Below are 23,679 nucleotides of genomic sequence, written 5' to 3' on the forward strand. Positions count from 1 at the left end.
ATGAGTACAGATTGGGGTGGAGATACTCTACTGTATGTCGCCGGCTATTAGTATCGGCCGACGAGGCGGACCAATCCCCGACGCTAGAAGATCCTCGATGTCTACGGAGGTACAGCGGTTAAGTGTTGTCCCCTGTCAACAGGGGGGTCCCCCGGATGCGGATTTTGATATCCCAGAATTGAAGCAATTCTGAAGATAAATTCATAAAAAAAAATTCAGAATACTCCTGATAACAAGGGGAATATAGCGGAATACTTTTTTGTAACTTTTTCCTATTGTTGTGGTTGTTTTGCAAGGGAGAAGTTTTGATACTAAAACGACCAGGGATAACACTTTAACCGCTGTACCTCCGTAGTAGCTTGCATCATTTTTGCCAAGGCAAACTTTTTCCCATGCCAGGCATCCAGCCTCATATACGAAGGTCACAGCCTTGCCAAATTCTACCCGTCAATCTTTCTCCTCTCTTTTTCTTTGCTTCATTATCATGGCCTTGAAGTTTGGCTCGGAGTTTCTAGGGTCCATGCCTCCTATTGAAACTACATTACCACTCGAAGACACTGCCGAGAACTACGCAACGCTCACGAGACGTCGTGACACATATTCATTTATTGACCCCTATCGCTTCAAGAATACGCTGAGAGAGAAAGTGGTTTTGATTACACAAGCGCACCGTGGAGTTGGTCGTTCTACTGCAGTCGCTTTCGCACGTACGCTCTTTCTCATTTATCTCTCCCGATATCGTTGTCACTTTCCCTTGCCATGGTAGTCTCAATTCCAACTTAAGACCTACAAGCGACATATCTTCAACCGAGCCAGGGTGACTTTGCTGACTTACTGTCCTTACAGAGGCAGGAGCTTCAGTGTGCTGCGTTGGTCCGAATGCTGAGTCACTTGAGCCTCTACTACATGAGATCAAGGAAAAGTTCAACACTCCAACACTGGCTCTCACCGCCGACCTTCTCGCTCCAAATGCACCAGTCCAAATCGTGAAGCTGGTAGAGCAGTACCGCGGCCCAATTGATATTCTCATAAATATCACACCAGGTTCATACATGCGACCATTCAACCAAGAAGCCGATATCACACAAGATTGGTGGCCATCAATGGAAGGTGGACTGCGCGTACCATTAGAACTGATACACGCAGTCCTTCCATCCATGATAGAACGTGGAAAAGGGACCATTATCAGCACCACTTCGATTGGTGGCGTTGTTTCAGTCCCTTATTTCTCAGCAGTCGGAACAGCATCCGCTGCGCTTCTCAAGTTCCACCATCACCTTCATGCCGAGACATCAAAGAAGGGTATTGCATCTTTTCCTGTCCATCCAGGTATGATTCCAAGTCACATGCACGATCCAAGCAGCTCCTTCGTAGCGCAGCCTGAGCATGTTGGGCAGGAGCCGGCATTCCGAAACAAAATTATGGACATGGCGAAGGATATGGAGTGGTGTTCTTCTGGACTGGCCAGCGGGACATTCCTAGCACTCTGTGCAGATCCAAGAGCGAAGATTCTGAGTGGACTGTACGTTAACGCGGAGAGAGATTTGGGGGAGGTTATTGAGAAGATGGAGTTCGACTGGGGTGAGAAAGTTAGAAAGGATAGGCTCTATCTTTTGAAAGTTGACGAGTATTGATATGGCCAGCAAATAATCGATAAAGGATGGGTTGTTTCATTGTGTTTAGCGGCATGGGCTCCGGATACCAAGAACAGGCTAGAGGATACGGGATACAGGATACAGGACTATAGAGTATATAAATCACATCCACTCCTCAAGCTTCATATTATCGCTTCCTTCTCCTGATATGAAAGATATAACTCGGTAAGAGACTAAGGTGCGAGTTCAATCAAAATAATGAGGTCACGTGTGCATGTTTATCATCCCCGGACAATATCATCAGTAGAATCATCATGAAGCTTTGTCCTTTTCCACTATTTCAAATAGACTGATCGCATATTGTGCTCTCACCTAAACTATTTCGAACATCCTATTCCGTCTATTCTAACGGACAACGGATCACACGGGAATATCTCTTGACCCCCACAATATAACCTCATGAGACACCGAGACAACTCCCACCCATCACAATCTCGTTTTCAAACTCAGAACCTAATCACGAACGCTGGTGCACCTGACTGAATCCTATCACGTTGAATGACTAGAAGATCACCATCATCATTCACATGTCTTCTTCATCCTCGGTTACCAAGCGGTCAACGAATGATTACTTTCACAAATTAACGAGTCACCATACAAATCATGGTATGAACATCAGCAGCAGACGAGGTAGACACTCCTCCAAGCGGTAACCCGAAGCCGATATCCAGCTCGGTGTGATTTCAATTATTCTCATCCAACGAAAAGGTACCCTACTCGTAGTCTCCAGCCAATCCCTTCGCTGCCATCGTACCATAACACTACCCCAATTTCTGCTGAAGTCAGCACTTCCTTATATACTTCCCGAAGGAACCATAGAGCCAAGCTTTTGAACCCTCCAAGGTCTTCACTCTTGATAGGTGCAGTCTACGACAGGCGAAAAAGCGTAAGCCAGCAGTTTGGAATCGAGGAAGTCGCTACCGAGCGGGGGAACAGTTGTGCAAAGTCAACCCACGTAAGCAGAGATTCTCTGGCACTACTGAAGAGCCACTCCGCTTCCAAGGTCAGCAAGAATATTACCAATACGGAATCACAAAGCAAGACTCATTTCAAATAGATTGTTTATAGTTCCGAGAAGAATGAGGAGTAGGAGAGATTTGTGGTCCAAGGGCTGACGGTTGGAAATATGAAAGCTGAGAGGATGCTGGCCAGCTCTACGGGCGGAACTCCACTTGAACCATATTTTGTCGGATGTAGGCAGAAACCTGCTCTTTCGCAGTATCACTGGATGGAGGGATCTAAATGATGAGCGGATATGATTCATTTCCTCTCACTACACTTCGCCGATCCAAAAAGAGTGATAATAAGCAGGTAGCGTGGGAGCATTTGGGATGCCGGACGAGCCACACCTCCGGTGCTCCCTCGTAGCCTACACGATACCCTCTCACCAATTAAATATCTGGTCATGATCAGATCAGACAACTACCACACATCACACTTCTATCTCGGCACTCACTCACACTCCTGTCTTTTGCAAATAATCAATCAGTGCGCTGTCTGTGTATCCCCCCCCCCCCCAGACAAGAAACAATCGGAACACACTTGCAGCTTGAAGTGATGCCAGTAAGCCTCGTGGCAACGTTAACACTGCACAAGAGCTGGATATCAGCCTGAGACCTTCAGCTGTAAACACGGGTATCAGCAAATAACAAATTCCACCCCACAATTAGGCTTCAGTTCAGTACCACAGCCACCAGCCTCAAGTTTCAAGCCTCCAGCAATTTTCGGCGCTGACCGATCTCATCTTAGAAGGCATTTCCGCCCTTAATGCGCCGCGGATGACTGCCGCAACGCTTTAACGTGAATGCCTGCCTTGGAGCTTCGCCTCAATAATCCCTCCGTGTTTGCATGGTGATGACAGGAAAAGGAGTAATTTTTGACGTTAAGCGATCGATCGAGATGAGTTGTCCGTGCTTCTCTTCAACGTCCTGTTCAGGATATGGCTGTCTAACCCATCATAGCATAACAAACGTTCGATTAGTCCTCAAACCCGATCTGTCCTGTCATGACGCACACTAGAAAGTTACTTCTTACGTCCCAAGGCCAGCCGCCAAATCCAGATAACAAAGCAGCACAGTGTTAAATTAGCAAGAATATGATCTGATGTCCTTAGACTCATCCATCTTTATCATCACACAGAGATCTAGATCTATGGCGGACATGCCAATGATACCACTCAAAGCAGAGCTGAATTATCCCCATCCCAAACATCAAAAGTGCACCGTGACACCCATGCCACGCCCTACCAGATCAATCTTAAATATTCAAACGACGCGCTTACCACATCCAGCAAGACGCTTCGCAAACTCGTAAAGGAAAAGGGCTGGCGGGCTGACTACTGGCGGCAGATCATGGATCCCCTAGCCCGGTACGCCCTGGCACACATCACATCATCCACGCATCCACCCAGTGCCCACACGTCCACACCCTGTGATCCAGCGCATCGGAAACGTACGGCAAGCGAGTTCGCGAGGAGCGGGAAGACAGAGACCCTCGGCGTCCGATCAACGGCTCTCGTTCGATGCTCGTACGAGGAGACATGCTGATTGGTTGTTTGGCATAAGTTGGCGGTGAAGGGTTGAAGAGTGGACTTGGGGGGGGGGGAGGGGGGGGGGGGGGGGCAGGGCAGGGGTGGGAAGAGTAGGAATGGAGAGAGATACGGTTGAAAAGTACCGTTTGCAATGATGAATGAATGGATGGAACGGACACAAGGCACCGAAGCCGAGTACCGTTGCGGTTACCATGGAGAAGAGGATGATAGGATACTGGGAAGGATGAAAGGATGGGAGTATCAAGGGAGAAGGGAGAGGACTTCCGATACAGGAGGAAGGAAGCTCAGGAGTTTGTGTAGGGAGGCTATTAAGGGTGTTTAGTGTATTGAATGTTGATTATTCCACCCTTCTCAACAGACTTGCAGACCGCTTCCTCAAAGAAACAAAGGATCTAGATGCATACCCTTGTGTCGTGTTGTGCTGTGAGCCGATGTGTCGAATCCAGCTTCGCCTGATGTGTTGCGTTGTGTTGTGTTGCGCTGCGTGGACGAAGGACGTGTGCTGGTCGGGCACGGAAACACCTGCCTTCCTGCCTCATAGTGGAGATTCAGGGTCCCGCATTAGCGCAAGGAAGCATGAATCATCGTGAAGTTTTCAAATGAACAATTTTTTCCTTCACTCTGGAATTGGCATAGCAAGGGCTAGAGAAAATTGAACTGTGGAGAAAGGGTTCGGATCGTTTCTGTTTTTCCAAGGGATGGCGAATTGAAAATTTATTTTTCATCTGGTAGTGTGGTGGATATTTTAATTGTGGAGTTGAAGGCGGGATGCAGCCAGGCAGTCACAAGCCGGCGGGTTTTCCACTGTTTACAAATTCCCGAGGGCCGAGTGAAGGAGGAACAAAGTTGAGTCACAAGTAATATCACAAACAAATCAGAGTAGAAAGAGTGTGAATATGTTTTTGGTATGTTTTTGAATTTGTTCAATGTTTAGCTAGTAGCTCGACCTCTGTATTGAGGGAGCAAGAAATATCCATCCTCCCAATCGACAGTAGAGAAATCGACCCTCCCTTCAACTCCGATGAGTGGTGTGAACCGATTTATCTCCGTCTCTGATTCCTTTCATCATCCTGTACATCTAATCCCTTTCCCTGTTACCCATGACCCAAAATGAAAAGTGGTATTGTTTTGTTGCTTCTGAAACGCCGACCCAATGCTTCGCTGAGAATTCGCTCAAAAATCGCTGCAGACCCATCCGTAAAACCAATGCTCGATGTTTTCAAACTCAATACACGCTGATTGCGGATATTAAGCTCGGTTGTGTCCTTTGTGGGAGGTAGAAGCCCTCATCGAAGAAAGCTTGCTGTTCGGACGGTGGTATCGAGCCGGTTGGCTTAGAGTAGAAGGATGTGGTTGCGATCTTTTGCTTCTCAGAAAAGGTTGGGAGGGCGTCGTTTGGAGGGGATGGTGGCATCGACTCGTCTTCTGAAGAGTCGGAGTCGTGATCGAGCTCAGGAGGTTGTTGTGAGCGGGAAGGTGTGAGATGTAATTGCAGACCCTCAAAGTCCTCCTCTCCGTCATCCTCGTATTCCTCCTCTACTTCCTCGACCAGTGAGATGGTGTTGTTTGAGCGAACTCGTTGCAATTGTGCGAAGCCAGTGTCCATCTCCATATCGTCATCTGAATCGTATTCGCTGTCTGAATCAGAAGAGTCGGCATCTTCTGCTTGCCAATCCTCTTCTGGATCCTCCACAATTGTGTCGGCCCATTGGATGTGCTTTGGCTCTTCAGTCTTGGTGGCCTTCTTGACGGACTGGTTGAACCAGCTCTCTTGTTCTTGCTCAGCTTCAGCAAGCTCGAGCATCAGGGAGTCGAGAAGGTTGGCGTGGCCTACGAGGAGGCGGAGGTTGTGGTCAGCTCGGGCAGCCTCAGATGAGAGCTTGCCGCGAGCAGTGTGAGCGAGAAAGTAGGTTTGAGTAACAGACATTGTCTTTCGCTTCAATGGAGATGATGTTGCGGAGGAGGAAAGTGGTGATCTGGAAAGAGACGACATTTTGTTTGTGCAATTCTTGTGCTTTGATGAATGACTCAAGGCAGCACTTTTTTGGCGAGGCCGAGGACCGGTGAACGGAAGGCAGGCCGAGTTAGTGTTGGGCAGGGCGTCGAAGATGTAAGAAGCCAACTCAAGTATTGTTTGATGTTTGACTGTTGTTACTGGTAGTTGTTGATTGAGTTTGGAGATGTTGTTGAAGCGGTTGTGAGTGTTGTCTGAGTGTTGTGGATGAGTGTATGGGAATGGAGGTTATCCTTTGAGGGTCGGTGGGTTTGATTATGTATCCGTTCATGATTCTCGCACAGCACAACACCACAGACACCGTACCCCGAACAGGGCTCATGTAAAAGCCGACACCTCCGTTTCTCTCGTAAGGCCGTGGACAGTGGGCAGGGGGTGGTGGGGCACCCCAGCACCCTTGTGCTTATCCCTGCCACGAGTCATCCAGGGCGCACGGCGCACACGCGCACGCACGCACGCACGCACGCATGCACCGGCACACTTCGCATTCCAGTAGTCCCCCCGCTTCTCGCTTTCCTAAGCAGGTCGGTCTTCAGACTCACCGCGAGTTACGAACCTTACCCAAGGGGGTAACTGAAAGTGCCCGCTCGGGGACTTCTGTTTCCCATTGCCCACCGCTCACTCACCTTCAAGGCATGGCATGGCATGGCATGGCATCCGGCTCATCAGCCTTCCATCATCAAGCCAGGAGAATTAGACTCAAAACTCCGAGTGCGAAAGCCACACATTATTCGGTCACTACTGTACTGCAGTGAGCCTGGATGAGCCATCAATGGTCAATGACTCTCTCTATGTTACCCGTCTGAGCAATCGTCTACGCTGCAGAGTACTTTTGGCCCTCAGGCAACCAATTGTGCCTTAAAACGCGGATGCGGTGCATGACAACTCCACCTGTGGTCAGCTCCGCCGAGACGGCTGGTGTCTACTGTACGGTGTTTGGATCTTAGGAGTTAACAGGCTTAGGACCACGCCCTGGCCTGGGCTGACAAACCCTTGAGACGAGTTCATTTGCTGTCGCTAGACTTCCTTTGTGACAAAGCATTCCAATTCATTCCAGATTGTCTAGGACCCAATTGTCCTTGCCGAAACAATAATAATCACTGAAAGCGGATATTGATGATCCAGGTCACCTTTTCTTTCTTGATTTGAGACCTCGCTTCGCACGATGATTAGGAATAGGGATTGAGGATGTCCAGTGGAACGCATGGAGCAAATTGAAGTTGTGGTTAGAGCAATTTCCTTTCGTCCCAACTCGTTACTCTACGTAGTGTTGTCCAATCTGTAAAGATGAGTTGAATTCCTCCGCATCACGTTAGAAGCGGTAAGCCACACAGCCTCCACCTCCACGAAACATACGGAGGATCCGCTGTCCTGAACATATTGCTGACCAGATCTGGATATACGTTGCGGCACGAATACTATTTCGCAGGCAGTGTCCACGACAATGCGACGCCGGCCTGACGAATAGCCCATCAAATAATCTGGCAGCCTGCCAACCTAATCTAGCATGCCTGACGCGCCCTGGGCTTGTTGGTTGGTCAACATGCGAATCCGATACGGAGGAATCGTTGCATCGGGTTGGATAGGCTGTGGCTTTCACCAAGCCATCCGCAGCACGTAAGCAACTTCTGGAACGGGAAGCATCTGCAACGTATGAACCAACCTCCAGGCAGCCCAGATATTTCTCAAATCAGTGGTCGCATGAACCTTTTGATTGAACAACAGAGAGTCCGCTCTTCTGCATGACTTCCACGCTGTGTGACGAATGCTGATACGTCTGCCCGCTATGGGTAACCGTTCGTCAATCCAGGATTAACTCTAAATTTCCTCTAGCTTGGCGTCACAAAAGTGTAGAGGTCATCAACCTGCATCTCAACCATGGAAAACTGCACTCAAATCTCCGTAGACCATCCGGCGTTCTACGCGCGAGATGCTCAATGCATCGAAACTGGCCTTCTAGACACCTTCTCGAAGGTTGCTCAAAATGGATAGTGCAAATTGGGGTAGAGTCCAATGGGAAGCTGTGACCATCCTAACAGGACCCATATTGTCGCAATTTTCCATTCCATCTCCAATTGCGATAATAAACATCAATGAGTGCCCAAGTCTAGATTCCTATGCAGCAATGCAGCAATGCCTCAAGGTGAGGAGTCACAGACGCAATTCAATCTATCCGCAGCGAGCCGCTCGCTGTGATGATCATTTGTTGTCGCAGTCGCGGGACCATTTCGTAGATGATGTCGTCGTCGCTCCCGTACATATTCGTGGTGCCTGGCAAACATTCGAATCCGAAGTCCGAGTCCATGGACGAACCAGGACAAGAACGTATTCTTTACGAAGTACGATGCGACCAACCATATTCTAGCGCCTTGCTCATGAGTAATCGGTGTGAAGCGAACCGGATTCTTACGGCCGGTGCAAACTCCATGCCCGAGCCAAGCCTTAGACGTGATTGTGGAGTTTTGTAAGATCCGACCGGATTTTGACACAAGCTTTAACCTTAAGTTCGAGGAGGCCCATCCTATTGGTTGCCTTGCGATCCTTGGGGATCGTATTGCTCAGCAATCCGACAGCGTTGGCGGTGACTCGACGATCATATCGCTTCGCTCAAGATGGAGTTAAGCGGCGGTCCATGAGTGGAAGGCCATGCGATTGCTGACTGTGCTGTCGTACAATTGACCACGGAGATAGGAATTGGTAGCAAGGCTGAGTAATTCCATGGTCGTTGGCTTAAAACCACTGCATGCCCATCACTGCTATGATGTGTTAGTCGTGCCGCAATCGGATGTAGACCTATCTGGACCCGCGGGTATCCATTCTGACGTGAGGTTAACTGGCTATTGTTTCCCAAACGGTTTGTTTCCGCGGTTGCATTCCTGTCCTATCTGACTTGCTCTTGATACAAAGGCTGGAATCTTGGTACAGTAATCTCGCTGATCTTGCCTCAATAGCTGGAACACCTTCGATACTCGCTCGTATTACAGCAACGCGCAATTCAGGCGGCCGCGTTGAACTCTTGATATAAGCATGAGAAGAGAATGGGGCTCGCATAGCCTTATGGACGGCTATCCACCTATTGTTGACTTTTAGCATGCTCCGAGAGTTTGGAGACGGTGCTGACCCGACAGTGGATGAACCTTGCAGGCTCTCCCCCTAGGGACTTCTGGATGGTGGGTCAAGCTGATGCCAAAGAGTCGACGACAAGTATAGAAGATGGATTCGCAGTATTGTCTTCTTTAAGAGCCACAAGCGAGATCAAGGCGTGATCAACGTAAGGTTTGTTCGGATGGGACGTTCTCAGATGGCAGGCATACCTACGTTTTGGGAGGAAGGCGCGACGAGTCATGAAATCACGTGCTGCGATAGGAACGCCCCTGCAGGTGCATTTCAAACACGGGCCTGCACTGATGCGCTCTCCTGGAATCGTCCAAAGGTCGTATTTACTGGCATAAAACATGATCAAGCTTCCTGCGCGGCGAGTTACCATTTGCGAAAGGGGCAGGAAGCCCAAACGAAGCCGGAATTCAATTCACCTGAAGGCGAGGCGAGATCAAAAGTCAGCATTCCCTCCACACGACCAAACAGATCAAACCGCTGAGAGAAAGGGGCCCAGTATGGATCCCCAAACATCTCCACGTCTCGTCTTGGCAATCTCTGTATCAATCAAGAGTCTTTGCATGAAACACCTCTAAAGATCAGATGCTTTATGGTTATTTCGCACCGTGGCATAAGCGCTCGCAGATGACCGACCCGCACACCGTCTCAAGTTGAACCAAATTTCACGGACCTGGTACCTGACCAGTTGCAGGGAAAAACACTCCCGAGATACAAATGAAACACCAGAGTGTCGAATTGGGAAACAGATATAAAGGATGAGTTTGTCTCAAACACATCGAACAGTCTCAACACTATACTCAAGGCAGAGAAAGACTTGCAGACTTGCATTGTCAGTGCAGATCAACAGTTCTTTGCGAGCAAAGTTTGGATTGAGTCTGGCTGAGACTGTCGATGCTGTAGAATTCGAAATGTTCTTCAATTCCATATCAAAGCGAGTACTGATAAGCGTATCAGGACAGATATGGCATGAACGCGATTCATAGTCAAACTTTGGAGCTTGGCTTGGGCCTGATCGTGAGATGCAGGCTATTTCGATTCACAGCTGTCGAACATCCAAATCAATAATTTACTTCAAGGTCTCGCATGCTTCGTTCAAGTCGTCGCTGGATTGTCGCGTCTCAAGAGCAGTTAGGAAGCTTCAGCTTGAACAAGACACACGTGACCGGTATCAAGGGTGAGAAATGAGCCTTTGGCGTGCAGTTCAAGACTTGGAGAGAGAGCTCCGAGCGTCTGTCTGATCTACTATCCGTGGAGTTCATTTTGTGCTCCACAACTGCGCCATAGAATACGATCCGCAACAGAGATTGAGACCCAGGAGTAAGGAAGTCATGTGACTTGCGAGACTGAGCGCTCCATTGAAATTGGTTATGAGCAGCAGGAAAATCTATGGTCCCTGCCGCAACATGAAATGAAGAGTTACGATTCTTCTATGGTGCTTGCCACCTTATCTCACAGTCCCGAGATTTTCTCAATGATAGGACAGCCTGAGACATAACCGGACTCGCAAGCACCAGGTAAGCGGTTCAGAACCACACTCGGATTGATTAAAAAATCAATTCATCATACAATCAGAAAATGATACAGCGTTACTCTGATTTCTCAGGTTCTGCTCTATTCTACACGTTTGTAGGTACAACGTCACTACTATGCGCCAGTTCAGATCATGAACCCTCGCTTCATACCTTTCCTCGTCTCGCTAGAAACCAGCCGAAAGTCACAGGGGCTCATATCATGAGTGTTCTGTTTTATTGTTTGGTGTCTAGCAGAATTCTACTGATGTATCGATGGGGATCTCGGGGTTGGTGGTAGTACCTCATCGGAGGATTTCGGTGGCTTTCAACATCGGCAAGGTCGCCGCAAGCGATCCGTACCAGGGCCGAGAAACAGTCGAGGAAAGGAAAAGAGATTCAGATTTCAGTCGTCCATAAAGGCGTGTGGACATCAATGCGCAGTCTGTCGAAAATTTCAAGGTTGCACGACGTACTTGCAGCTACATTAACGCGGGCCATTACGAAGGACTGCTACCAACAATATTATCGCAACAACAACATTGCGGACCAACTTCAACATGTCCAATACACCGATCACCTCCCTACCCGGGTATCCGTATTTTTACGCAATACCCATCAGCGGGTACATACGCGACGGACCCGACAAAAGATCAAAAAGGTTCAGCAAAAGCCGTCTGCAAGACCGCCATTCCCTTCCACCGCCATATACACCTCCTCCAGCCTGGTCTCCTTATATCCTCGAGGGTCTGGCTGAACTGGATGGACTCAATGAGATTCCTCGACAGATATATCCGGATCATCAGCGACCATTCGAGAACCAACAGATCAGGCGCCCGCAAACGACACCGCCTGAGATGTCACAGCGGAAGAGATCTCGGTTCCCGTCTCTATCGACAAAACACTCTTGGACGACGTATAAACCGCAAGTCTCAAGTCCGCTGTCATTGCCAAGTTGTGCAGGCAGTCGTCAAGATCTCTCTACGATCGAAGAGCAGGAACCTGACCGTAGTGGTGCAGGAGGCTCGCGTCTGGTGCCTGTGGCAGAGATGGAGAGACAAGAGGAAGATATGAGTGATGAAGAAAGGGTCCAGGCCGCGTTGATTGAGAGTATCTTCGTGATGTTGCATGATCTTCAGCCGAACTATTTACCTCAGCTGGAAAAGACTGTGTCACAAATTATGCCTCGACAGTCAAGGAAACACAGGCTTTCTCGCCAGCCATCTGTCAGAATCTCGCCCATGTTTGCTTCATGATAGGAGGATGCCAAGTTCAAATGGACTGAATCGAAGTCACTATGAGGTTTGTAACGAGGCATGAACGTTGAAAGTTCCTTGTCCTCTATTCCTTTCTACTCATTGCACACGTGCTTGGCAGCGATTGAGGTTGACCATGGTGGAGACCACTCGCTATAAAGTTCTGATGCAGAAAAGAGAGGATTAGTGGGTGATCTAGAGGGGACTGGCAGGGATGAGACCGAGATATTTTAATTTCTGTAAATACTTCAGTATTTCTGTAGATTACATCAAGCTCTGATAGCCTCGGGGGCTGAGGGAGCCCAAAAGCTGCCCTCCTTACGACAGGCTCTTCTCTGCATTATTCTTACAGGCTGGTGTCCCCATGTCTGCCAACCACAAAGAGCATCTGCGCTTAGCCGCACAAACTTCCTCCCTTCCATGGCATGCATACCTCACTCCACGACTTCCAGTTTCGAAGAGCGAGGCTCGCGTCGGCGTACTCCTCAACAGTCGAGGTGAATCTTCGACACTTTCGCAGCCCTCTGGGTACTCAAGGTATTGCTTCATAAATGGTATCTCCAACCTGGGGCGGCTTCAAAAAATCCTCCGGCACTTCCTCAGGCATCTGCCTCTCCTCTGCCCACTGTCTAATAGCCTCAAAGTTCTTGCACTTGTGCTCGGTGTTGAAGTCGACAAATGCCTTCGGGTATTCACGATCCCACCAGATCTGGCCAAGCAATCCAGTATCCGGCGTGCACATCAATTGCTGTCGGATGATGTCCAAACAATGCGAAACGTGATACTGTACAATATTGTCTTTGTTGACGAAAGCACCTTTGCCTTGGGAGCGGTAGTAGTCGATGTTGTAAAAGAGAGACTGGCGTACGAGGTTGAGGCAGTGAAGATGATGGAGACCTTCGACATTGGCAGGAAATCCACCTCCATACTTGGGGTTGATTTGGACTTGGTCTGGCTTCAATCCCGATTTTGGTGCTTCGCTGACTGGAACAGCTATTCCTCTGTCTTTTTATTTATGAGCGTATGGTTACGTTGGAGCTTCAGACTACTTACAGTCCACCCCCAGAGATTCCCAGGCTGCATCGACTCCGGAATCAGGTCCTCCAGGTAGTCGAAAGACATTCTCTTTCATGAATGAGCCATTGAAGCGGACCATGTGGTAGTCATTATCCACCTCCTTCAATATTGGAGCTTCTCAGAGATTAGCTTGGATCTGGTCGTGCTTGGTCAGAGAAACTTACAATACTTCTGGACGTGCTCCAAGCAGGACCCATTTGTCCAATGGCTTCCAATCCAAGCACCAAGACCCAAAGAACCAATCGAAGAGAGAACTACGACACATAATGCGATCCAAATTGGAACTCCTCGAGGTTGCTTTTTGAATACTGGCCCAGCATCTTGAGCCAGTAGACCTTCGCAATCATCTGCGGACTGAGAACCACTCTCACTTTTATCTTCAACTTGGTGATAATTCATCTTGCTTGTATAGTCAGGATATTTTAACGTGAGCTTTACTTGAATAACTGAAGAGGCTTTTGACAAACTCCAGTTGCCGCGACAGCTGGGGGGCGTTGAGGAAATATTGCAATGGTTCGCAATACTTGCAAGAAGGAGAGCACACAAAAGATATTTTCAAGGGCCGAATGGAAAGCCTTGCGTCCACTATTTACAACATCCAACTAAAGGTTATTGCCCGCCCCTCTCCATGACGCAAAAGCCCATCTGATACTCGTGTCTGCGTCGGCCCTCTGCAGGCGCCATGCTGCATAAGTCTCAGCAAGCAGCCCACCACAACACGAGAGTGGGCTGGCTCTATTGCTGCATGCAACAGCCTCAGTCATCGTGGACTTCGCAAAGGAGGAGAAGCCAATTTTGGTCTCAGTAAAGAACAATACGAGAAAGGCTTATTTTCAATCAATAACCCCGCATCACGTATCTACTGTAGTGCCAGAGTGCTACCCCTCCACAGGGGTCTTGCCAAGGCATCGTCGCCCGCTTACACCACCAACGGTTCTCAAAATAGACTGCCGAAACCTTCGCAATGTCATCACTTTTTGACATCAGCCATAATCGTTCCTTAATATCCCTCGCTGTCTGAGATAGCCTCGTGTTTTAATCGACCGACTACAACTACTGCTACCTGGAAGCTGCTGAATTTGTCTGGTCCGGCATACGCCGTACTGCCGGACCTCATGGCAGATAGTCCAGCAGTTTTGGCTCATACTATGCCCCTCGTTTATGCACAGAATACACTTCTCCATGATCCAGTACGAGAATGCGGTGTGATGCGCAGTCACCAATTCCAGTGGCGTCTTCTCTCATGCAAGGCTACGTTCCAATACGAGGAGCTTCCTGCTTGCCGAGTTGACATCGCGACTAGCTCCCGCATCTCCTACCCCGAATCGGATTCTCGTGAGCATCATCTGATTGTGATACAAAGCAAGCTGCATACACTTATTGATTGCAAATACGAAAGGCTGCATTAGGTGCTACAAGAAACTCAACCTTCCACTTCGGCAATTGAGATGCAAGTCATGTTTGCCGTCATTTCTGTCCCAACTTGCGCCTTTAGCACCCAATGTTTTCAAGGCTACTTGCATTCACTGCCTCATATTATGGTTGGTGAACTTTCATTCATACGAGATGTCCACTTTGATGGTGTCACTCTGGTCTCACTGAGGTATTTCTTTGCGAGGATATGCAGATGGAGAGCATGTGCAGCTCGGACAAGGAAACGTTGGACCTATTCCCCTTTCTGAATCTCAACGTCATTTCTTATCCACCTTGACAGGTCAAACGTCCTTCTATATATCTTGCTCCCCTCTGGAGGAGGAATTTCGCACTCCATCCTTCTCATCCTTTCTCAATCGCATCACTTCCATCACTTACTCTGTCACCTTCTGACCTTCATACTAACTCTCATAATCTTCTACAATGCGTCTCTCGACCTTCGCTATTTTGGCAGCTGCTTCGGCAGTATCTGTCTCTGCCATTCCTGCTCCTGCTCCAGAGGCTGCTCCGGAGGCCGCTCCTGTTGATTACGGAAAGTATGGTGGTAAGTTACCATTCTCCTCGCACTAGCTGTATGACTTTTCTAACAATGATAATTAGACTATGGCAGTAAGATTTCTTTGAGCAAGCCTCGAAAATACATATTGACCATGTTTTGAAAGACTACGGAAAATACAACAACTATCCCGCTCCCCCAAAGCCAAGTCCTCCTCCAACAAGTAAGTCCAACAACCTCTCAACAACTAGGTATTTAACAAAGCTAATTTTTCCAATTTTAGGTTACGGCAAATAGTATGTTCTCACATGAGTCACTAGTAGAAACCTCGATATCCCTTGGAAGAAATGCTGACTTGAGAAAACTTGAAGTGGTAGCTATGGCTCCTACAAGCGCGAGCCAGAGGCCGAGGCCGCTCCTGAGCCTGCACCAGAGGCAGAGATCGTTGAGAAGCGGACTGACTATGGCAAATACGGCGGCAAGTTATCCCTGTACCCAGATCCTTCATCGTTGACTAACTTGGTTCTGGTAGACTATGGCAGTCAGTATCCTTGCAAGGGCCGTGGCTCTTGGAAGAGCAGAGCAAGAATGGCTAATCATGTTTGCAGACTACGGGAAATACAACAACTACCCAGCCCCTACTCCAACTCCACAGAGTATGTGTCTCTGTTCAGAATCAAGGGTATGATGAGTGCTGACATCGATTTCTTTAGGCTATGGCAAATAGTATGTCTTGCCCAGTCTCAAAATACCCATCTGGAGTCATCGGTTCCGTCTCAGCATCGATACTTGTCTAATCTCCAATCTCAGTACATATACTGACCATAGTCTACAGTGCCAGCTACGGCTCTTATAAGCGTGAGCCAGAAGCTGAGGCCGAGGCTGCCCCAGAGCCAGTTCCAGAGCCAGAGGCAGAGGTTGTCGAGAAGCGTACTGACTACGGCAAGTACGGTGACTACGGTAGTAAGTCACACTGAACCAGAGTATCCTCCATATCACTCACCATCCTACAGACTACGGGAAGTACAATAACTACCCAGCTCCTAGCCCAGCTCCAACTCCCAAGGGTAAGTTAAAACCATCCTTTCGTCATGAGATCGTTCTTACTTGAATACTGCTGTCACTTACCACTTCTGAGTCGACTAACGCGCTGATCGAATACATAGGATACGGAAAGTATGCTAGCTACGGCTCGTACAAGCGCGTTGAGGGTGAAGCCGAGGCCGAAGTTGAGGCTTAAGCTGGAACCATTTGTGCTCGCACTCTGTGCAGTTCAAGGGATTGGTAAGCTGGGACTGGAATCTTAACTAGATGCGGGCGGGTAATGGATATGGTGAATTATGCGAGGGGACACAAGCAATAGACTACTTCATTCCTAGTTTAATGCTGAATTTTCAGATACTCAACGACTCGGTGCATGCACTATCCTGTGTCCTTTCATCGCATCTTATCTTCGAGGAATTTATCTTGCAATCTTCCTTACAAGTAAGCAGAAGCACACAAATTTAGAAATTACAGCTTAAATCACCTCAATCAGTCTAGAGTAGAACTTGAGTTTTGACCTCTGCGCCTGAAAAACGAAATAAGGGGCGCAAATGCAAGGGTAGTAGAGAGGAGCGAATTCGTGCGTTGCGATTTCCCGAAGCATGTCAAAACGCCAATACCCGTTTCCGTTGCCAAAATAACTCCACTTTCAACCTCAATGATATTCTTGGCACGTGAGATTGACGCCTTGAGGTTTTCCATGGTATGGTTCTTGAGGAGGAACAGGGTCTCGGCGGTTGCTAACCTGGGAGTTTCATTGGTTAGCGATCATTGCAAGAGAAGCGTGAAGGGGAACCGCCAGAGTGGGTCACCACACTGAATTATAAGACGCCCAAAAGTATTGAACATGTTGTAAGTGGGAAGAGAACATCTTTCTGTGCTTGGAGGTGTCACGATATGGATTATCTGCAAGGCTATGAAGAATTGTGAACTTCCTTGCCAACGAACGAGCTGATCCAGTCCTTCACACTCTCAGCTCTAATATTTGGGTGAGCTACAATTGGAGGTGTATGGAGATTTTGTATTAGCATTTCGTCTCAAGATAAATCGTAAGTGAGTTTTGACAGAGGAAGCTGTTTCAGGTGAGGCCAACAGTTTCAAGTCTCTCAAAAGCAAGGGAGTGTGAATGCAAAGTTAAGGATAGAACATTGGAAACTCACTGGTTGGCACAGCAGAAGACAGTCCTGGATCTGGGGTCATGCGCAACAAAGGTTGCTTGGGTGGTGTGGTCGACTTCGGCCATGGTAGTTGAGAATTCGAGGAAGATGGTTTGTGGATGGAGTCAAGATCTGAGTTTGTTGACCTTGCCACCTTTATTTTTCGAGGGGACTTGTGTGCCTGAAGAGAGAATTGTTCGAAGAGTGAATCCCTATTCACCTTTATAATTATTGAATGTATCTGTCTGAGCTTCAAGATGAGAGGAATGGGTCAACGATGTCAACGGCACTTTTGAGGCGTTATATTTACTATGTAAATGCTGATGCTCGCTTACACAAACGAAGATGAGCAAAAGAAATTTGTTCAAGAAGTATCTCTATTGCTTGAGCATATTGTAATAAAAGGATAATCAGTGATTTAAGAACTATTCATAGCCAGCAATATTGCTACGATCTACAAAAAGACAAATTCTTTGCATTTAGGAAGAGCTCTGTGCTCTTCTGACAGAGACGAGCCTTCTCCTTCAAGTACGTCTTCGCCCAGCACTAATTTTCCCGTCCATGAGCAGAGTCATTTTCCAAATCAAGGAGTCTACTTAGTTAAATTATTTCTATCAATAATGATAACATTGCTGGTAGATCTTGGATCAAGAAACACAAAATTTGCTCCATGAAAGTCTCTGCAGGCATTTGATTAGGAAGGACCTCGTTGTGTACCATAATTCTCGATGTTGCTATTCACATGAGCATCAGAACTTATCGACGCTTCTGAGAGTCTTGCGTGCCGTGGCCTGGCTCATCATCAGATTCATGTTGAAGTGTCTCAATATTTTCATTCAAAATGGGCAGCTATTCCCATACCCATCTTCCTACCTCACTAGTGCCAAGAGGGGGGCAAGGTCTAACCTCATCTCAGCTCTTGTTATAAACAGCAAACACAATTCCGTTCTTGTCGAAATCTACCTCTGAGGTTCACTGTTCTACCAATATCGATGTTAGAATCCACCCATGCCATCATCACGGTTGACGCACCCCACCTTTGAGCTCGCTAAAGCACGCCCTGTCAACAACAGCCTGAGCGGTACCAGTGCAAGCGCTTGCAGCACAGTACCGTACCATCTCTCATTCGCTTTCCAAGGTTCTTTGACTCACTCGCCGCATAAGCAGTGCCTATCAACCCACTCCCCACCATGCGGGTGAGGGGTAAGAGCACCCCGCCATCCATAAAAGACATCATCCCTTTATTTGTTTGTTTGTTTCTTCTCACCCTTCGAAACTCCACTTCTAACACCCAAATCCCATAATTGAAGTACTTACCTTCGAACCCAATTGATGGAGGCTCAAAATGCAATCGCTCTGAACGACCTATCTGGGTACCTAGATCCCGACTCGGGAGAAATACCAGAAGAAGCAGCAATAGCTCACCAGGAGTTCTCTCTCCCACGAGCTGACAGCGGGAAAGATGCGTGGTTGTTCTTGGCTGCTGGATTCGTGATTGAAGCTCTTGTGTGGGGTATGCATACTTAGTTCACCTCCTTCACATTTTGAGATTTACTGTTTATAATGTGCCTTCTACGCTAGCTAATTTCTTAATCAGGATTTCCGTTCTCCTTTGGTGTCTTCCAAGAATTCTACGGCCACCATGAACTCTTCTCATCGAACTCTTCTGGCATTGCCGTCATAGGAACAACTGCCACAGTAATACAAGCACATGACGATTCTCAAAGACAAGCTAACAATACCCAGGGACTGATGTACGTGTCTGGCCTCGTCCTCTTCCCCGCGTACAAAAAATTCTCCCACCTAGCCAGCACCTTGAAATGGGCCGGCCTCCCTCTCATGGCAGCCGGTATTTTCGCCGCCTCCTTCGCCCAAAACGTGCCACACCTCATCCTAACACAAGGAGTCCTCTACGCCCTGGGCGGATGCATCATCTATTATCCCACCCTGCTGTATATCGACGAGTGGTTCGTGCAGCGTAAAGGTCTTGCCTTCGGGATCATGTGGGCTGGTACAGGAGCGGGAGGTCTCATCATCCCGTTCGTGCTGAACAGTTTGCTGCAGAGATGGGGATTCCGCACCACGTTGCGGATTTGGGGCACGGCGCTTCTCATCCTCTCATCACCCCTCATCTGCTTCCTAAGACCTCGGATTCCAGTGTCGAGGAACCCAACTTCGCAGCGTTATGTTGGCCTCGGGTTCTTGAAATCACCTTCGTTCTGGCTGTTGCAAGTCGGGCTTGTGATTGAGTCGGTGGGATGTTTCATTCCTAGCTTGTACCTTCCCACGTTTGCTAGCTCGCTTGGACACTCGAGAGCAGTTGGGACGATGTTGGTTGCGCTGCTGAATGCTTCTGGCGTCGGGGCTACTGTTATAATGGGTATGCTCTGTGATCGCTTCCACGTCACGACTATCATCCTTCTCTGCTCCGTTGGGGCGACCATCTCAGTCTTCCTCTTCTGGGGCTTGTCCACAGCCTTACCACTCCTGATCGTTTTCGCTATCGTCTATGGATTCTTTGCTGGTGGATTCGTCAGCACGAATGCGGGGGTGATGAAGCTGGTTAAGGGTGAAGATCCAACGGTGGATATGGGGCTGTTGATTGGGATTATTAGTGCGGCGAGGGGAGTTGGCGCTGTGGCAGCGGGACCGTTGAGCGAGGCGCTTTTGAAGGGCGAGAGCTGGAAGGGGAGAGTGGGACTGGGGTATGGGAGTGGTTATGGGGAGTTGATTGTCTTTACAGGGGTGACGGCCTGGTTTGGGGGTGTTGGGTTCTTGGGAAGAAGGTTAGGCTGGATGTAGAGAGCTTCAGTAAGAAGACCGACAGGGTGTTGAGGCTGAAACATTGAGGATTCCTCAGGGAGTTAGAGAGCAGGAATTCCGCATGGCGGGTGGAAAGATACTTCCATTGTCAGTACTAGATGAATTTGACTGTCAACTCATTGTTCAAGCCAAGACGACGTATCTTCACTCTTTGTATGAAGTTGTTTTCAAACTCGGGAAGTATGCTCTACTCACTCACTCATCTACATCCCATCTAACGCCAAAGGACATACACGTATATGTATCTCACATCCCTTCCATAACGCCACAAATAATGCTCTTATCCCTCACGCCTGACCCAAATCCCAACGCGGTAAAGAACGACCCAATCGTATATCAAACAGCACCCATATCCTTCAACGCCCCTGCTAACCTCCTATAGTCTCGCAAGAGCTCTAAAACTTCGTTGATTCTCAACTCGCCTGGATTCTGTAGATCCATAAACTTTTTGATCGGTGGTGCGATCTTGGGCACCTCTTTTGCTGGGAGCACCGGGGCCAGATCTGGGAATGCCTGGATTGTGTTAGTGCAAGGTACAGTGTCTCCTAGAGGGATACTTACAGTTGTGAGGTCTGCAATGCCTCCGTCCGGTATCGATTTCCCCGGATTTGGCGTTGTAGGCGTGGTAGCCACTGGCGTAGTACGCCCAAAACCACGCATCATTCCCATGCCAGCAATCCTGTTCATAGGATTCAGTGAATTTCCAAGATTCCTCATTGATTCTACAATGGCTGGGTTCGCTGGTGCCGGTGATGGCGCTGGTGCTGGAGCAGAGTTGTGCAGTGGTGATGGAACTTTGCCGGCTCCTTCTTCAGCAAAAGCAACTTTCTTGTTGCTGCCAGTTGTACTGGCACTTCGTACACTGTCTGTACTTCGATCCCGGGCATATTTCCGGCCACCAATGATGCTCAAGACTTTATCGTCCAGCTTGACTGAGCTAGTTCCAGAATCAGCTCTATTCCTCCCCGTCACTTCAGTGCTATGGAGCGAGCTCGCTCCACTAGCTGATTCTTCGTCCTCGAGTGGTGGTGTGCTGACGAGTTTCCGGGCGTCATCAAGAGTTTTTGGGACAATGATCTCCGTCTTCTTGCCACTAGCTTCATCTTGTCGCTCTTTAAGCTTCCCAACTAGGAACTTGTAGCTATCCCCAAGACTGTTGCCTATCGTCTTGAAACCTTGATCGGCGGTATTCATGACCGCATCACCGGCAGCACCCAAGACTGCTGGTGGCTGGAACATATCACTCAGCCGTCGATTTTGAATCTGCTGCGTCGGACGAAGTCCTGCTGGGAATGTATGAGACTTTGTGATTGTTGGACTTGCATTATCCGAGTTGACCTCAGGATTTGACGGTTTTGGTGACGGGGTGAGTGCGAGCAATGGGTCTGCCTTCTCTAATCTTGGAGTAGTTGGTCGACTGTTGGACTTTGGAGGTCCAGAAGGATTCTCATCTGCTCTGAGACTTGCAAGGTCTACAGTTTCAAGAAATGTGATAGCGGCTTCGAGATTCGTCAAGCAATAAGCAGCTTCTCCATCAATCTTGCTTTCGTTCCGGAACCGTTGTATGAAGTACAAGTTGCTGATTACATCAATCCCCTCTGGTCGAGATGTGATCAAGGTGTATATCAGCATTGGCATAATCTCATCCGCTGATGATGAGGGATGAAAGTGTGATAATGTGTCGACAATAGCTTTGTGAGCTGCCTTCAGATGGTGTAGCTTGCCGAGAGGATACTTCTCATCATTCATGGCAACAAGTTCCTCTCTCGCACCCTCAAGCCACTCCTTAACTTCCTTTTCTTTATCGTCGGTAGCATCAGGGTTTTCGCTTGACTCTTGGTCCAGGTCTATTCCAAGATCTGTCAAGCCAATCCCAACCACTGAAAGAGCGGCAGTCTTTGAACGCAGCTTTTCGTCCTGGGCTTCATCCTGGGTACTCCTATGCCTCCATATTCGACTGTAGATCCCTTCCGTCACTCTCCGCTCCACAGCTTCCTCCAAGGCAACCCGCTTCTGCTCCAAAACTTTCCGAGCTCGTTTCCTGTCCGCAATTTCCTCAGCAGTGAGCATCTGCTGTTCTGAGTCCTGTCTGACAAGTGGAACCTTGGGCTTATCTTTATTACCAATCGAGGCAGCTTTCGCCCTTATCCTGGTTGCTACAGAAGGCGCTGGGGAGCTCTCCCGATGCTGGCGGGAGGAGAGTGCGGAAATATGGGTATTGATATGGTTGGCGGCAACTACATAGAAGTCTTGAAATAAGGCGGATAATTTGTCGACAGATGGTGGGGTGGGGTGGACTTTTGCAGAGAGCGAATCGATGAAGCTGGCAATAAGTCAGTAGGCCCAACTACCTAGATCTTGATCACTAACCTATCACTCAGACTGACAAGCTCGATTGGAAGTTTATCAAAGTCATCTGGCAATTTCCCGGTTGTTTCACTGCCCGTACTGTCTCCCTCTTCCTCCGATCCTCCCTTCTCAAAAAGATCTGATTGCGTCCGCTGACGCCTATCTCCCCTTCCTGAACTCGACTTGTCTGCCATCATCCTTTCTGATGCTACCCCATTCTGTATAGTGCTGGCTCTCTGAACTCGTGCTCCACGGTCCGGGCTGGCCGGCGGAGGTTTGATGAAGGACTTGGACAGCTGTAGGGGGCGAGGACGTTGGTGGTCGCTCTTCTTACGCTCCGGAGATGCCATAAAATCTGGGAGAGTGAACATCATCTTGTCAGTAATTGCTTGCATTTTGAACAAGAGGATCTATTGGGAAGAAAAGGAGAAAAGAGGAGGAAAAGCTTCTATTTACCTGTCTGTTAGTCCTTCTTACGCAGCCAACGATGCCGCATGAACTGTCTACGACTGAAACTCTGATACAGCCGGGATAAGATCACTGGATAAACGAGTCTGAGGCAACGAAAGGCCCAGATTTGCGGAGACGAAGAAACCCGAAAATATAACGACGACTATTACATCTCTCGAATCCGGGGTGATCCACGAGCAGAGAGGGGGATCAGAATCGTGGCTCTACAGCAATGGGTGCCGCTGATACCGAGCACATGAGAGCGAGTTGCAGTGCAGCAGTGGAGTGGAGTGCTGGGTGCTGAGTGCTTGGAGGTTTTCGTTAGAGCCTTGAACCCAGAGGTATGACGCGGATCTGGTGCTATTCGCTCAGGCTTCATGCTGCGTACATGTGAGCACTCCAGCGGTCTTACAATGAGAGCACAGTGATCTGAATCCCGCTTCGCAGCCTTTAGGGCCCCGCAGCCTCTCAGCATCACTCTGTCACTTGCCCGCTCGCCCCAGTCAGTGACTCGTGCAGCCTTGCCTTGCCCGCCTGGCCCACCCCCCCCCCCCCCCCCCCCCCCATGCACCTGACGCCTGACGCCTCTTTGATGATCGCCTGGGTGTGCATGCGGAGGCTATTCCAACACATCCATCACATCATCGCTCCTCGTCGACGTTCTTCTCTTCTCTTTCCTATTGTCTTTACAGCCATATTCCTTGACTATGAGACTTCACCGGCACACAACCCTTCCGACATGTACTTC

The 23,679-nt window shown here is 48.7% G+C and overlaps 7 protein-coding genes across 8 annotated transcripts; 4 read left to right on the forward strand and 3 right to left on the reverse strand.

Moving 5' to 3' along the window:
- The first annotated feature begins 206 nt into the window (after positions 1-206).
- ONS95_013238 (uncharacterized protein) lies at positions 207-1,878 on the forward strand. The gene is made up of 2 exons (XM_058506876.1): positions 207-707; positions 847-1,878. Exons 1-2 carry the CDS (start codon positions 485-487, stop codon positions 1,632-1,634), a joined length of 1,011 nt encoding a protein of 336 aa, XP_058357606.1. The 5' UTR covers positions 207-484; the 3' UTR covers positions 1,635-1,878.
- Positions 1,879-5,431: 3,553 nt separating this feature from the next.
- Positions 5,432-6,199, reverse strand: ONS95_013239 (uncharacterized protein; the record flags this gene model as incomplete). Its single annotated transcript, XM_058506877.1, has 1 exon — positions 5,432-6,199. The coding sequence occupies one exon, from the start codon at positions 6,197-6,199 to the stop codon at positions 5,432-5,434; it is 768 nt and encodes a 255-aa protein (XP_058357607.1).
- Positions 6,200-11,405: 5,206 nt separating this feature from the next.
- ONS95_013240 (uncharacterized protein) lies at positions 11,406-12,101 on the forward strand (the record flags this gene model as incomplete). The annotated part of the gene is made up of 1 exon (XM_058506878.1): positions 11,406-12,101. One exon carries the CDS (start codon positions 11,406-11,408, stop codon positions 12,099-12,101), a length of 696 nt encoding a protein of 231 aa, XP_058357608.1.
- Positions 12,102-12,633: 532 nt separating this feature from the next.
- Positions 12,634-13,577, reverse strand: ONS95_013241 (uncharacterized protein; the record flags this gene model as incomplete). Its single annotated transcript, XM_058506879.1, has 3 exons — positions 12,634-13,106; positions 13,155-13,292; positions 13,343-13,577. The coding sequence occupies 3 exons, from the start codon at positions 13,575-13,577 to the stop codon at positions 12,634-12,636; spliced, it is 846 nt and encodes a 281-aa protein (XP_058357609.1).
- A 1,368-nt stretch (positions 13,578-14,945) lies between these two features.
- Positions 14,946-16,638, forward strand: ONS95_013242 (uncharacterized protein). The gene is made up of 11 exons (XM_058506880.1): positions 14,946-15,156; positions 15,213-15,221; positions 15,275-15,331; positions 15,392-15,404; positions 15,480-15,586; positions 15,641-15,649; positions 15,717-15,764; positions 15,822-15,834; positions 15,944-16,071; positions 16,122-16,175; positions 16,275-16,638. The coding sequence occupies exons 1-11, from the start codon at positions 15,036-15,038 to the stop codon at positions 16,346-16,348; spliced, it is 633 nt and encodes a 210-aa protein (XP_058357610.1). The 5' UTR covers positions 14,946-15,035; the 3' UTR covers positions 16,349-16,638.
- A 1,854-nt stretch (positions 16,639-18,492) lies between these two features.
- ONS95_013244 (uncharacterized protein) lies at positions 18,493-23,392 on the reverse strand. 2 transcript variants are annotated; one of them, XM_058506882.1, is made up of 3 exons: positions 22,938-23,392; positions 22,503-22,836; positions 18,493-22,455 (listed from the first exon to the last, which is right to left on the reverse strand). In XM_058506882.1, the coding sequence occupies exons 2-3, from the start codon at positions 22,829-22,831 to the stop codon at positions 20,469-20,471; spliced, it is 2,316 nt and encodes a 771-aa protein (XP_058357611.1). In that variant the 5' UTR covers positions 22,832-22,836; positions 22,938-23,392; the 3' UTR covers positions 18,493-20,468. The 2 variants fall into 2 exon arrangements, with proteins under 2 accessions (XP_058357611.1, XP_058357612.1); XM_058506883.1 differs by having other exon boundaries at positions 18,493-20,645; positions 20,694-22,455; positions 22,503-23,392.
- Positions 18,642-20,111, forward strand: ONS95_013243 (uncharacterized protein; the record flags this gene model as incomplete). Its single annotated transcript, XM_058506881.1, has 3 exons — positions 18,642-18,822; positions 18,907-19,007; positions 19,056-20,111. The coding sequence occupies 3 exons, from the start codon at positions 18,642-18,644 to the stop codon at positions 20,109-20,111; spliced, it is 1,338 nt and encodes a 445-aa protein (XP_058357613.1).
- Positions 23,393-23,679: the final 287 nt, after the last annotated feature.

Source organism: Cadophora gregata, assembly GCF_030347475.1.
Source record: "Cadophora gregata isolate MNR1 chromosome Unknown scaffold_7, whole genome shotgun sequence".
NCBI lineage: Eukaryota > Fungi > Ascomycota > Leotiomycetes > Helotiales > Ploettnerulaceae > Cadophora > Cadophora gregata.